General features: G+C 42.8%; 1 protein-coding gene across 2 annotated transcripts in view; it reads right to left on the reverse strand.

Moving 5' to 3' along the window:
* FCHSD2 (FCH and double SH3 domains 2) overlaps positions 1-14,255 on the reverse strand; it is a 178,984-nt gene that overhangs the window by 71,967 nt on the left and 92,762 nt on the right. For both annotated transcript variants that reach the window (XM_063327340.1, XM_063327329.1), the window contains exons 5-8: positions 12,549-12,693; positions 7,809-7,942; positions 6,360-6,414; positions 5,819-5,947 (exon numbers count right to left, since the gene is read on the reverse strand). In XM_063327340.1, coding sequence (XP_063183410.1) covers positions 5,819-5,947; positions 6,360-6,414; positions 7,809-7,942; positions 12,549-12,693 — 463 coding nt within the window. The remainder of the gene's footprint in view (positions 1-5,818; positions 5,948-6,359; positions 6,415-7,808; positions 7,943-12,548; positions 12,694-14,255) is intronic.

Here is a 14,255-nt window from a genome sequence, read left to right on the forward strand (position 1 = left end):
TATAAAGTGATATTCTGAGGTGGTTCACGAAAAGGAACTTACAGTAAAAAAAGGAATGCACTAACAATAAAGTTTCAAAAAAGACAGGTATCAAAACAGCCCTGAATTTACTTCCTTTTGACCTCAGTTTAAACCTCCGCAGAAGCCCAAGCACCAGGCAGACAACTCACGCTTAAAAGGGTTTGCAGATTGAACCTCAGCAATCGGGTGATGGCAACTCCTCCTAAGCAGCTCGTCAGGAAACTGGCAAAGAATAAAATGCTTTAGTCTTACCATGCTTTAGTCTACGCTTTTTTGTTTGGTTGGTTTTTTTTAAAATTTCATTACGGAGATTGAAATGCAGAGCTCAGGTCTGCGGCATAACTTTGTTATATCCAGGTGTAAAAGGGGAGACCTTGGAGCCCCTTCCAGTCCCTCAAGGGGCTCCAGGAAAGCTGGGGAGGGACTCTGGATCAGGGAGGGGAGCCACGGGACAAGGGGGAAGGGTTTTCCACTGCAAGAGGGGAGATTTAGATGAGATCTGAGGCAGAAATTCTTGGCTGTGAGGGTGGTGAGCCCCTGGCCCAGGTTGCCTAGAGAAGCTGTGGCTGCCCCATCCCTGGAGGGGTTCAAGGCCAGGTTGGACGGGGCTTGGAGCAACCTGGGCTGGTGGGAGGTGTCCCTGCCCAGGGCAGGGGATTGGAACTGGATGATCTTTAAGGTCCCTTCCAACCCAAACCATTCTATGATGCTATTTTTCATTCCTTGCATAAAAATACTGCAAAATAAAGTATGATACTGAAATCAGAAGTTGTATATCACCAGGCATCCTGCCACTGACAATGTCATCTCGACGCCTGTTGCAGAAAACTGAATAAGGCCACGACACGTATTTATGAGTGAAGAAAATGAACAATGAACAAAACCAAAGCTGGCTTCTTTTGATCACAGAGTAACCCAAAGCGTCTCCAGCCCAACACACGTTACGCTTTCCCGACAACAGTTTCGCAAATACCTTGTGCCAGCATAAACCAACCCTGTTTTTACTGCAAAAGGATCGCCACCCCTCCTTTCTCTTAACAATACCATGAACTTTTATTGGATTTTATTGCTTATAAAGCACTGATGAAGACGCTGTTGTCTAGGCTGTCAGCAAGCCAAGGTATGAATTAACGTTACCCGTCTGCGTTTGGTTCCTCTTGCACAGGATGCAAGGCCCAACCTTTGATGTACACATCCTACAATAAACTTCAGCGTTTTGCCCTCTTCACTAAGTAGGAGCCAAGGGATGCGGATAACAAGAGTTCTTGAGAGCAGGGTAGTATAAAATTGAAGGCATAATTATAAAATTGCATTTGGTTCAACATGTGTGGAAGCCCTTAAGAAAAATCGCACAAATTGCCAACTTTGGATCAAATGTCGCTAAATGAGACCAAGGTTTTGGCAAATTAAAATCAAAGGTAACTTAGTAAGAGAAGAAAACTGATAGCGACAGCCAGCCAAATCAGCTTATTTATTTTAATCCACTATTTATCAATGTATACAAGTTAACATCAAAGTTAAGAATTAAATTTCAAGTTTTCTAGGAAAGCGGGCGCTGTCTGCCCACGCAGATGGTCCAAAGGGATGGGTTCAGAGAGTGCTACACTACGACCCAAACCCAAAGCCAGCAGCATTTGGCATTTCATGGCCAGAGACTGGCTGGGTCCACCCAAGCCAAACCCAGCTTCCAATGAGCCAGAGGCCAACTCCTCTCTCGCCACCCACTACGATCCTCACTCTGGATACAATAACCCAATTAAAATCAAAACCTAGAAAAGAAGCCGACTACCTGCAAGAAGGCAGTAACTCCAAAGGTGCTGCAAGACAGATAAAATCTCAACAGTTTAAGGAGAAACTTGATGTGATTTGAGGCTGAGAGAGTTGGGAGTGTTCAGCCTGGAGAAGAGAAGACTCCGTGGAGACCTTCGAGCCCCTTCCAGTCCCTAAAGGGGGCCTACAGGAAGGATGGGGAGGGACTCTGGATCAGGGAGTGCTATGATAGGACACAGGGTAACGGTTTCAAACTGAAGGAGGGGAGATTTAGATTGGATATTAGGAAGAAATTCTTTACTGTGAGGGCGGTGAGCCCCTGGCCCAGGTTGCCCAGAGAAGCTGTGGCTGCCCCATCCCTGGAGGGGTTCAAGGCCAGGTTGGACGGGGCTTGGAGCAGCCTGGTCTAGTGGGAAGTGTCCCTGCCCAGGGCAGGGGGTTGGAACTAGATGATCTTTAAGGTCCCTTCCAACCCAAACCATTCTGTGATTCTATGATTTAGAAACGTGGACAGCCCTGCAGAGCTCACACAGAAGAAGGTCTATCAGCTCAATCGCAGCTAAATGAAGAAATAGAGATAGCAAGGTGCCCATCGCTACAGGAATACCTAAGGATTTACTAATATTGAGATAAAAGATGCAATTTTAGAATGTTAATCTCAACAGACGAATGAAGATGTTTAGTTTAGACACTACAACTGTAGCATGTAACATGTATCGGGTGACACAGCCACCCAGCCTATGAAAACAGGACCTGTGCTACCAAGGAAGGGTTTTAACACCTCCTTCCCTACTGACGTTACCTAGAGGAAGGATTACAAACATTTAATAGGCAAAGTCTCCATTTCTTTATCCTTCACTCCATTTTCCAGTTCTAGTACCTCTTTCATAAATCATAATGGCTATTCTTCACTCTCTAGGCAGCAATTTTCTCCTCAGCTGACTGCTTGTCTCTTTTTAACATGAATTTCATGTGCTATTTTCTTGCCTGGTCAACCAAAATGGTTGAGATCCCACCACACCTCTTGGTCACAAGCTTTACATTTGTTTATACTGAATGATTCTTCACCTTCAAATCATCCCCTCTCTCTTCAGTTCCTTCTCCATATTGTTTATGTTAAATAAAAGCATGGTTTTCTCAGTAGGTTAAACAGCACAGTTCCCACACGCATTCCAGAAGGAGTCAGGTAAGGGAGAAACCAGGACCCTGCCAGCAAATCTCCTTCCCTTAGAAACCCCAAGTATCTACTTCATTCCCACATCTCCTCTATCTCTTCATCAGTTATTAATCTATGCGAAAACCCTCACCGCCCCACCTGTACTAGTGTTGTTCGTTTACGTAAGCAGAGACTGAGTGGGAAGTTTGTTGAGAGCTCCTGGCAAATCCAAGACATTAAATCAGATGAATCACTCTTATCCCCAGCCTGACGGACTCCTTCAAGATCTCTTTTTGCAGGACACGTTCTCTCTTCAAAAAAAGTCCTGTTGATTGTTCCCACCATATCGGATCTATCCGCGTGTGAACCGACTCAACTCATCACTGCACTGATTTTATCGGCCTGCCTGGGAGGGAAGTGGGATTTTCTTCATCGATAATTCATGGAGCCCCTTCCTGAAGGCCTTTCCAAACGCTGGGACACAGTTGGTGCCTTCTTTTGGCACCAAGGCTGGGTTTAGCACCAGGTTACACACTGTTGTTTACAGTTTTACATAGAATCAGAGAATAGAATCATAGAATCGTCTAGGTTGGAAGGGACCTTTCAGATCATCGAGTCCAACCATCAACCCAACACTGACAAACCCACCACCGACCCATGTCCCTCAGCACCACGTCTGCCCGGCTTTTAAATCCCTCCAGGGATGGCGACTCCACCACTGCCCTGGGCAGCCTCTTCCAATGCTTGACAACCCTTTTGGTGTAAAAAGTTTCCCTAATATCCATCCTAAACCTCCCCTGGGGCAACTTGAGGCCGTTTCCTCTTGTCCCATCGCCTGTTCCTTGGGAGAAGAGACCGACCCCCCTGGCTACCCCCTCCTTTCAGGGAGTTGCAGAGAGCGAGAAGGTCTCCCCTCAGCCTCCTTTTCTCCAGGCTGAACACCCCCAGCTCCCTCAGCCGCTCCTCACAAGACTTGTGCTCCAGACCCCTCACCACCTCCGGTGCCCTTCTCTGGATACGCTCCAGCACCTCAGTGGCTTTTTGTGTGGTGAGGGGCCCAAAACTGGACACAGCACTCGAGGTGGGGCCTCACCAGTGCCCAGTACAAGGGGGACAGTCCCTGCCCCAGTCCTGCTGGCCACACTGTTCCTGACACAGACCAGGATGCTGTTGGCCTTCTTGGCCACCTGGGCACACTGCTGGCTCATATTCAGTCACCTGTCGACCAACACCCCCATGTCCTTTGCCGCCGGGCAGCTCTCCAGCCACTCTGCCCCCAGCCTGTTCATGGGGTTGGTGTGACCCAAGAGCAGGACCCGGCACTTGGCCTTGTTGAACCACACACCATTGGCCTCGGCCCACCCATCCAGCCTGTCCTTTGCAGGGGTTACAATACAATGAGCAGCCATAACCCTCCCGAGAACCAGTCATAATTTTACCTGGGCTATCTATTCATTCTTTTATTATTTCAAACGACTGTTTTGTTTGTTTTACTGTGAACATATTAAATTCACTTCTGGCATTACTTCCAAGTAAGAGCATTAACTGCTGACAGCCAACCATGCATGGAAGTAAGGAATTATTTTGTGTAAGCATCAACTAATAATTTTACCTTTAGTATTACAAGGAAATATTTACTCTAGAACCATTTCCACATACTAAATATTTAGTCAGCACAAATATTCACGTTTTACCACACATACGCCAAGAGCAAAGCCAGGGTTCCTGCTTCAAGGACTATGAGCTCTTCATCGCCTCCGAGATACCCAGATCTGATTTAGCCTTCCAGGAAGGCAGGTATGAGGCACAGCAATGAATGTATAACACATGCTGTGATTTACTCCAAGACGCATGCACATACTGCTGGAGGAGTGGTTAACTTAGTCAAGATACAACGGAATTACACATAAGACTCCCTCGAAGGCCTCGTCTGGCGCTCACATTTTCTACTTGGGTTACCTGCTTTTCAGATCAATATTTTTTTCCCCCCCAGTACACAAAAGCCTGATGATCATACAGCAATTTGTTATAACACAGGGATAGTTCTTCAACAAAGCAATTTTAGAAGCAAATTGCAAACTTCGAAGTTGCCAAGCCTGACTGCATCACCTGGAAATAGTTTGTAGATAGCACACTTAAATAAACTTTGAAAATGTCAATACATGAAACGCATCTATATAAAGCATGAATTAGCTTTAAATAGCCGATTTCACAGATTTTACATTTTATCTGCAACTACCTAAGTTACAGGAATAGTGTACGTTCAAGTAATTCTAGGATGATATAAAAAAAAGCAACTGTGAGCCATCATATTTGAACTTTTTAAGTATGTCATTTCCTATGAGTTCAAGTACCTCCTCTTGGCTTGGAAAGCTGCCACGCGCGAGTACAACGAGGCTGATTTGCCATCCTCCAAAATTCATAGCTTGAAATCAAGATATTTAACGATAACATTTTCATTAATCATACCATAAGAGAAATGTTCTGATCAGCTAATTGGATTAAAAAAAAAAAAAAAAAAGGATTAGGAGATACACTACTGAAGAACTAAAACATCTCCAGCTACTTAAGGTCAACTCCAACAGGAAAATGCAGGTTTTAGTTTTACAAACTTGATTCCTTTATCCCAATAGTTCAAAAAAAAAAGTGAATTAAAAATAAAAGTGATTCCTTCGCTTTGGGGCTTGATAATTGGTACCACAGATCCTCCGCACGACCGCAGGACCTGTCTACTGAACTGCACTCTCCTCTACTGCAGCATATTGGGAAGGTCAACGTTGCCGTCGCAAAACCCGAGATTTTGTACTTTGCCCATTTTGCATTCCAGATTTTCACACTTCCCAACTCCCATACATAAATCAGCTTCCTTACCTTCATAATGTTTACTAAGTCCGTTTGATAATAGCGATCTTGGTGCGCGTTAGCAGCTGCTAAAGTGAGAAGATAATCATTCCGTGCATGGATAGCCTTGGAGTTACACTCGGATCGTCGTGCTTTTAACTACAACAAGAAACGGAAGTTAAAAGATAGGCATTAATGAGAAGTTATATGACCAAACATGTATTAATAGTAAATTAACACGCATAAGTATGTATTAATATAATTTATTAATCCCTCAAAGTTTTGACTACAGTTTTGTTAATGGTACGGGCATTTCTAATGTCTTTTTTTCTCATGCCGTTGTAATTTCACACGTGGTCTTCAAAAAATGGTTATAACTCCCACTAGAAAAAATTTCCTTGTAAATATAATTCTGTGCTCCGACTGATGAAAAGAGTCTGCTCTTATCACTTGGTCTAACGATTTATCTTCCAAAATGTCAGTCATCTTTAGATTCCAGCCAACTTTGGTCGTATGCCTCATGAAATCAGCTACAAAGCACAACTATAAATTAAGGGGGTTTTATACTCACCTTTACACTTGCCTTCTGCAAGCTTATTCTTGACTGAAAAAGACTAAGTTTGGACCTGAAACAAAAAGTAGAAGAGGAGATTAACATCTTCCACCCTTTCTACAAAAGCACAGGATGAACAGGCCCCTGCACTTCACTTCTGCAAAATTTCAATCTGACTAACTCGTTATGTCTAAATTTTTATTTGTATAGTTTGAAATAAAGCTTAAGGATCAAGGAAAATACTACAAAGTATGATGAGTTACATCAATAACATCTTCACTGCGCGTTCTGAAATCTTTTGTATATTTTTACCCTGGTTTTTGAACAAAATTTAAAAAGATCATGAAAGGGAAATTGAGTGGTGGCTGCGACTCAAGTTATTTTGGTGTTTGATGCATTTTGAGTCAGCCCTCCAGACACAAAGTGCTGTAAATTTGAACAGCCGGTCATCTGAAGGAATATTAATGCAAAATGATTAATAATTATGTTCCAGCAAGCTGGAAGAGTACTCATGTACGCACACGTATTTTTAAAAGCAGGATTGGTGTGATTTTCACATTCGATGTTAATGAAAGAGAAAATAGAGAAGTACTTTATTGGCTATTTGAAAGACGGTGGTTTAAAAAGTAAATAAGAAAACAAAATCAAGTAAACAGCTATTTTAATCTGGACAATACTGCAGTATGAATCTGGCCCAAAATTCCCAAGCTCAAGTTTTCGGTTGTTTTTTTTTTGTTTGCTTGTTTGGTTTTTTTTACTTTCTGTGGGTATTATAGGTAATTTTAAAGTTCTTCCTTTCATCATCCAGCCCCCATAAAGTAAAAGAAAGAAAAATTCTGTAATGAAACCGTAATTTCTTTTCGTTCCCTGAGAATAACCCCGAGGCATTTCACAAAATAAATAAATAAAAAAAAAAGAAAGAAACTTGCAAAAAAGGGTAAGGCAAACTCCCCTAAGACAGGCCAAAGTCCAAACTGAAAACATGTGAGCTACTGGCTTTCCTGAAAGGAAGGAAATCAACCTCTTCAGGACATCAAGGAGCATAAAAACTGAAAGCCTCAAAAATTTATCTTTAAAAATGGAAAAGAGCGTCCCATCCCCTCCCCTCCTCCAAATGGACTGATACCAAACCTGAGATCCACGGAGAGAAAAGGAAATAAGCAGCTTTTCATATCAAAAAAAGCGCCAGCTCACACGCTGTCCTTTGAAAAGGTCAAATTAAAGCAGTCAGTTTAACTTCCTTCCTAAAGGAACCCGCCGCAATGAGTTATACTTGACTAGCAGGGTAAAAACATGCTTGAAATGGTTACAAAAACGTATGTAAGCAAAAAGAAAAACAACTGGCACAGGCTCGTTGAAAGCAATTATCTTTCTCCTAAAATAATATCAAGTGTAAAACCTAATACAAGTTCAAATCTGCTTTATACACACGCAATTATTTATACATACGCTATTATGAAAACATACTTGGCCTCAATATCAGCTTTCTCCCGCACCGCTTGAGCCATCTGTTCAGTCTCAAAATATTTCTTTTTGCCTTTAGCTAAATCTTTTACTGTCTCTTGTAATTCAGCTTGGATCCGTGTCAACTGGTCCACGCACTGAAAAAAAAAAAAAGCATTCCGGAAACAAAGCATTAATGTTGGGGGGTTTTTTTTTTGCATCCAAATAATACTCTCATCATTGTTTTATTACTTTTCATCACATTTTAGATGGAACGACGCCGTCTCCAAGTGACTCCTGGTCAATTATTCATGCCTTTCTTTCAAAGCTGATCAGAACATAAACCCGAATTTCTTTCTTTCTTTCCGCTGCTGTTCAACTACTCAAATTCAATGATCACTTGCAAATCAAACATAAAACTTCTGAAAGCTTTGGATGAGGTACGTAGTTGAAATACTTGAAACACAATTGGGAAAAATCCAAAGGCAATCTACTGGAGGTGATAGAAAAAATGACTAATCTCTTCTCCCCTAAAATTGAAAACGTTAAGACAAAAGCTACCACGTAAAATACGGCGCAACGGCAACAAGAACAATTTGACAAACGTTATTTTAAGAGCTCATTTTTCTTAAAACTTCAAGAGCTTTCCAACAAAGTGGGTTATCTCAGAAACCGGTGTCGTTCGCAAAGAAAGCTTAGAGGCTTAAAATGCATAGCGAGCTAGACAAGGAGTGAAAATAACCTTTTCATTAATATGACCCAATCAGTGTTACGACATATATTTTAATGCCAAAAAATAAACTGTCTTTATCTGAACCCACAAATTTTTGCTCTTTTACCCTCAGATTCTCTCCCCCATCCCGCCGGGGCTGTGGGGGGGTGGGGGTGCAAGCGGCTGCGTGGGGCTGAGCTGTGACCATGGTTAACCCCCAGCAGCGACTAAAATGTTCAGCAATTCTCCAAACATCCTATCGGCTTCAAAAAAAAAAAAAAAAAATTCTGGGAAAGGATCTATATTAAGCGGAAAGATCTACTTAACAAAACAAATGTGAGTTATCAATGTCTAGAATTATACTATCTTTAAAAGAGATTTGTAAAGGTTTTCTTTTACCTGAACTAGCACATGTAAGAGCTACAGTTCAAAGCATTTATATTTAATTACGGATATTACGGACTAGATGTCAATGAAGGCTCCAGGCAATACTTAAAGGCAGAGGAAGCTGAGGAAACTTAAGGAAACTCGAGCTTAAAGAAATCAATTTGCCTTTCTGTCCTTCAAAGACCAGACCCAAGGTCCCAGCTCTTGTCACATCGTTGTCACACACCCGACTTCTCCCATTCAAGGTGCCACATGTTGTCCTCATACTGAACACCCTTCCTAAACACCTAAGCTTTTTCATTACACTAACAATTAATGCGTGCAACCTCCTTTAAAAGAACTGCAAGACTAACAAGGCGATGTAATCCAACAACCTAACATTAATTTCACAGTATTTGACAATCATTAAAAATAATATTCAGTCACCTGTAGAAAAAAGAAACTTGTGCTTCATAGAATCATAGAATGGTTCAGGTTGGAAGGGACCTTAAAGATCACCCAGTGCCACTCCCTTGCCCTGGGCAGGGGCACCTCCCACCAGACCAGGTTGCTCCAAGCCCCGTCCAACCTGGCCTTGAACCCCTCCAGGGATGGGGCAGCCACAGCTTCTCTGGGCAACCTGGGCCAGGGGCTCACCGCCCTCACAGCCAATAATTTCTGCCTAATATCTTATCTAAATCTCTCCTCTTTCAGTTTAAAACCTCATCCTATGGCTCCCCTCCCTGATCCAGAGTCCCTCCCCAGCTTTCAGTCAATAGAAATTGCTCATCTTCTCACCACACAATTGCTCTCGCTAAAAATGTCAAATTTCTTTCTGGCTATAAAGTACCTAAAAATCCATATAAGTTCACACCAAGCCCAGTATTTGATGTGGGCAGACCAATAAAGCAATGGGCTCCATAAGGTAAGCTTCGTGGTAGGTGGTTTGGGGAGCGGTGAAGGGCAGGATTGAGTTTTTTGAAGACTTCTCCGTGTATGAGAGAAAAATGAAAGGTAGAAAAATCTGTATATATTGGACAGCTGACAGAGGCCTAAAATCGTTTCAAAAGGACTGGGATTTTGCTACATCAATCGGTATTTTGATCCCTGAAGTCTCCTGCCGGCATCAAAAAATTAAAATATCAAATAACCCCAGTTGTTAACGTGATCATTTTAAAAGCGTAAAATAATCCTGCTTTTGCACCTCTGAAGAACACGGAATTATCAGGGGATTGGATGCCTTTTAGGGGTTTTGGGTTGGGTAGACACTGGTTGTATGTAAAAAGCTGTTTGAGAGAGCTGAGGGAGACGGTTTCTTGTTGCGTTGGCTCCGAGCAGAGTGATTTAAGTTCCCTTCCAACCCAAACCATTCTACGATTCTATGACTTTATTCTATTTGCCTTTCAGTCTTCCCATACGGATCCGCGCAAACATCTGCAGTGGTGGCCACATCGTCTTTCCTGCAGATCCCTCATGAACGTCCACGGCAGGTCCCTGCCTTCTCCTTCAAGGCCAACATATGAAACCACACATCATTTCTGGGATAAGCTTCCAAGGTCTCCAGGGAAAGATAACGGCAGGGGGTGGGCTGCTGCCCCCAAACCTCCTCGTCTGTGGCCAAGAGCCGCCGAGGGAGGGCAGGGGATCAGTTTTCTTAATAGGTCAGGTGTGGTCTACAGGAGACACATTTATTACCCCTCCTCCAGAGTCACTGTGCAACTTAACAATATTTTTCAGCAAATTATGGTGAGGTTTTCCGAAATTGTTCAAGTTTAGTATTAAAACAGCTCATAAAAAAAGGAGTTTCTATATGCTACCCAGCCGAGGAAGTAAAGGTTTACAGAAACATCTGGAAAATAAAGATGACATCTCATCAGGAGCAACTCAATACCTACTGCAGTCTTGGTAGGAGACGCTGCTTCTGATAGAAACTCGATGTTAGATGGGCATTCCAAGTGGAACGTTACCAGTATTTTACTGACTCTGAATTTCAATTTCGATAAGCTTTTGCCTGAATGGAGGTCAGTGTAATTTATCATTTATCGGTTTGGAAATCCAAGGGCAAGGGTGAGAGACTGCACTGCACGAACCACGAGATTCGTTGTGGAGAGAAATTAATACCAAGTGGATGGTTATTCCACGTTGTGGAAAAAGCGTATCGCTGTTAGACTACTTGGAACCCGCAGTACTGCCCTGATAATTGCAATAACTTGTTCTGCTAACTCAAAAGTGCTGGAAAAATGGAACTTCTATCATTTATATAAATTTAAAGAAGTGGTCCTCGCTTCTACAGCTGACTCATAAACACCGAACTATCAGCATTTGCAGAAGAACAAAACTGGAGGTTATTTACCCAGTAAAGATACTATAAAATTGCTACGGCATTGTTTGGAAAGCTTCACAGAAAAATAAAATTCCCCAGGACAATAAAACAACGTTAATAAAGTTAATTTTTCCTCCAGAAAAAACAGATACTCCACGTGCTTCTGAGAGCTGTATAACAGTTTGTTCAGAAAGGGAGAGCTCATGTTACGCTAACATCTGTTTAAAAGTTTGTAGCCACGCGTTTTACAAAATACTGCGTTAGAGTATTTAACTAGGGAAGTTACAACTAGCTGTTGTCACCTTTCAGCAAATGAACCCGAAATTTCTGCATTGGGTTTTTTTGTCTTTTACCTTGAGTGGATGGTTCAGCCTACCTCAAATTAAAGCCAGCGGCGACACTAGTAAATGCTCAGTGATAACGTAGGGAGGGAATATTTACAAGCGCCAACTAATAGCCGAGACACTTGCAAAGTCCGTTCCACCAATATTTCTACTTCCCTCCTTATGTTAAGCTTTGTCTAAGCCACACAGCGAGCATTTCCAAAAAATCATTCTCAAAAACTTCCAAAAATGTATGCTTTTTGTAAACCTCTTATAAACTATGCTCATTGTTTAATAAAAACGGGAGGCTTTCTCCTCACTGCAGCAAAATCCGCCGAACACAAACAGAAAATAATTAAAAATGAAGAGCACCTAGCTTTACGCAAATACACGTGACTATTTTTAAAATATTCCTTACCGCCTTATGAAAATAGTTTATTTGAAACACACCGTGTATTAAGAGGTACGGTAGAGAGCTCTCAAGACATAAACGGCTTTAAAATGTAATAACCAATTAACTAAGTCAAGCTTACTTTTTTTCCTTGAACTAAGCTATTTTCTTCGCAAGGATTAACCGATCAATTGTAGCAACTTTTGGAATACTTACATGTGATACCTTTAGAGGAGGTGGCTGAAAAACCTGCATTCCACATCTTGAAGATGGCACAAGTCGTTCTTTCGTGTTTAAGATAGGCCTTTTCTCTAAAATCAGAACCTATTTCTACCAAAACCCACTTGCAACTGTCACGGCAAAACCAATTCAATTACGCAATTGCCACAGCGTGACGGGAGATTTGCAGCGATAGTTTTGACCAAGCAGGTATCACATTTTGAAAGGCTCATTCCCAAGCAATTTTAATGTCAGATAACACAGCTCGGATCTTCAACAAGCTGGCTCTTCACTTCTGTAACAACACGCTTAGGGAGACTGAAAAGCACATACATATTTTAGAAATACTATACTAAAAGATTTCTAACAACAACTTTTGTTTCTAAATAAACCCAACAAAAGCTTCAAGAACTTATAAAAGCACAAATACCTTCTTCAGCTGCTGTTCCTTAAAGCACCGTACAGTCCTGGCTGGTTCAGAAATTAAGTTTTTATAGTTCTCGCAGATATTGAGTCGGGATTGGGCCACTTGCATCGTGCCTTCCAAAAGCGATTTCCAAACTGAGTACATGCTCCTAAAACAGTGAAACACAGAAAGTCTGAGCATAGGAAGGAAGGGAGACAAGGCATTATACTGAAAATATGGGTTGTTTTAAATAACAGTTGCATAATTCTTCAAAGGATTGCTTTAAAAAATAACGATAAAGCACTATACTTCATGCTGATCTAGCAAATACCTGCACTTCTAAGAAAAAATTTAACCGCAGTTCTACCAAAAGTAAAATTTTTCCCTCCTGTCCCTGTTTTGGGATTCAATTTTTTGGCAAACATTTCCGGCTGAAATGGTTGCTCCAATGGAACAGACCCTACAGAACCCAGCAGCCAAAGCCAGAGCAGATGCTGACAAATTTTTTATAAGATCATGGATTTTGTGATTTTGGGCGTTTTGCAATCAAGCAAATAGTTACAGATGGCTCATCAATGTTGCCTCAGCTACCTGTCATTCCTTCAGAGAATCTTAGAATTGTCCAGGTTGGAAGGGACCTTTCAGATCATCGAGACCAACCATCAGCCTAACGCTGACAAAGCCACCACTACCCCATGTCCCTCAGCACCGCGTCTGCCCGGCTTTTAAATCCCTCCAGGGATGGCGACTCCACCACTGCCCTGGGCAGCCTCTTCCAATGCTTGACAACTCTTTCGGGGAAGAAATTTTTCCTAATATCCATCCTAAACCTCCCCTGGGGCAACTTGAGGCCTTTTCCTCTTGTCCCATGGCCTGTTCCTTGGGAGAAGAGACCGACCCCCCCTGGCTACCCCCTCCTTTCAGGGAGTTGCAGAGAGCGAGAAGGTCTCCCCTCAGCCTCCTTTTCTCCAGGCTGAACACCCCCAGCTCCCTCAGCCGCTCCTCACAAGACTTGTGCTCCAGACCCCTCACCAGCTCCGGTGCCCTTCTCTGGACACGCTCCAGCACCTCAATGGCTTTTTGTGTGGTGAGGGGCCCAAAACTGGACACAGCCCTCGAGGTGGGGCCTCACCAGTGCCCAGTACAGGGGGACCATCACTGCCCCAGTCCTGCTGGCCATGCTACTGCTGATACAGGCCAGGATGCTGTTGGCCTTCTCTAGACCCCTCACCAGCTTCATTGACCTTCTCTGGACTCGCTCCAGAATCTCAGTGTCTTTCCTTGAGTGAGGGGCCAAAGACATCACCTGTAAGAGGCTAAAAGCAACAACCACAGCTGTGTAATGAGCTTTTCAGGGTCCCAGTAATTCACCAGAAAAGCTTAGAAGTGCCTGCATCAGAAGGAGAAGGTGGAGCAGGAGAGCGGGGGAAGAAGGCGAGAATATGTGCCCTGCAGCTGGCAGAAAGGAAAACTGCTGGAGCCCAAGGAGTCGGTGATAGGGAGGGAGGGGGTGGCAGGTGTTTGGAGAAGACCTCTGGGCACTGTGGGTGTATCTGATGGCACCGAAGGCAGAAGAAAGACTTGCTGAGTGGGGAGCAAACTGCAGGTAGGAGGGGTCTGTCTGTGTGGTATGGGAGCATTTTAGATACTCTTATGACTAATAATCCAGTTTATTCTTCTTAGAGACACAAGTGGTGTGAAGTTATTGAAAGTCCAAAACACAAACCTATC

This window comes from Chroicocephalus ridibundus, chromosome 1, assembly GCF_963924245.1.
Source record: "Chroicocephalus ridibundus chromosome 1, bChrRid1.1, whole genome shotgun sequence".
Taxonomy (NCBI): domain Eukaryota; kingdom Metazoa; phylum Chordata; class Aves; order Charadriiformes; family Laridae; genus Chroicocephalus; species Chroicocephalus ridibundus.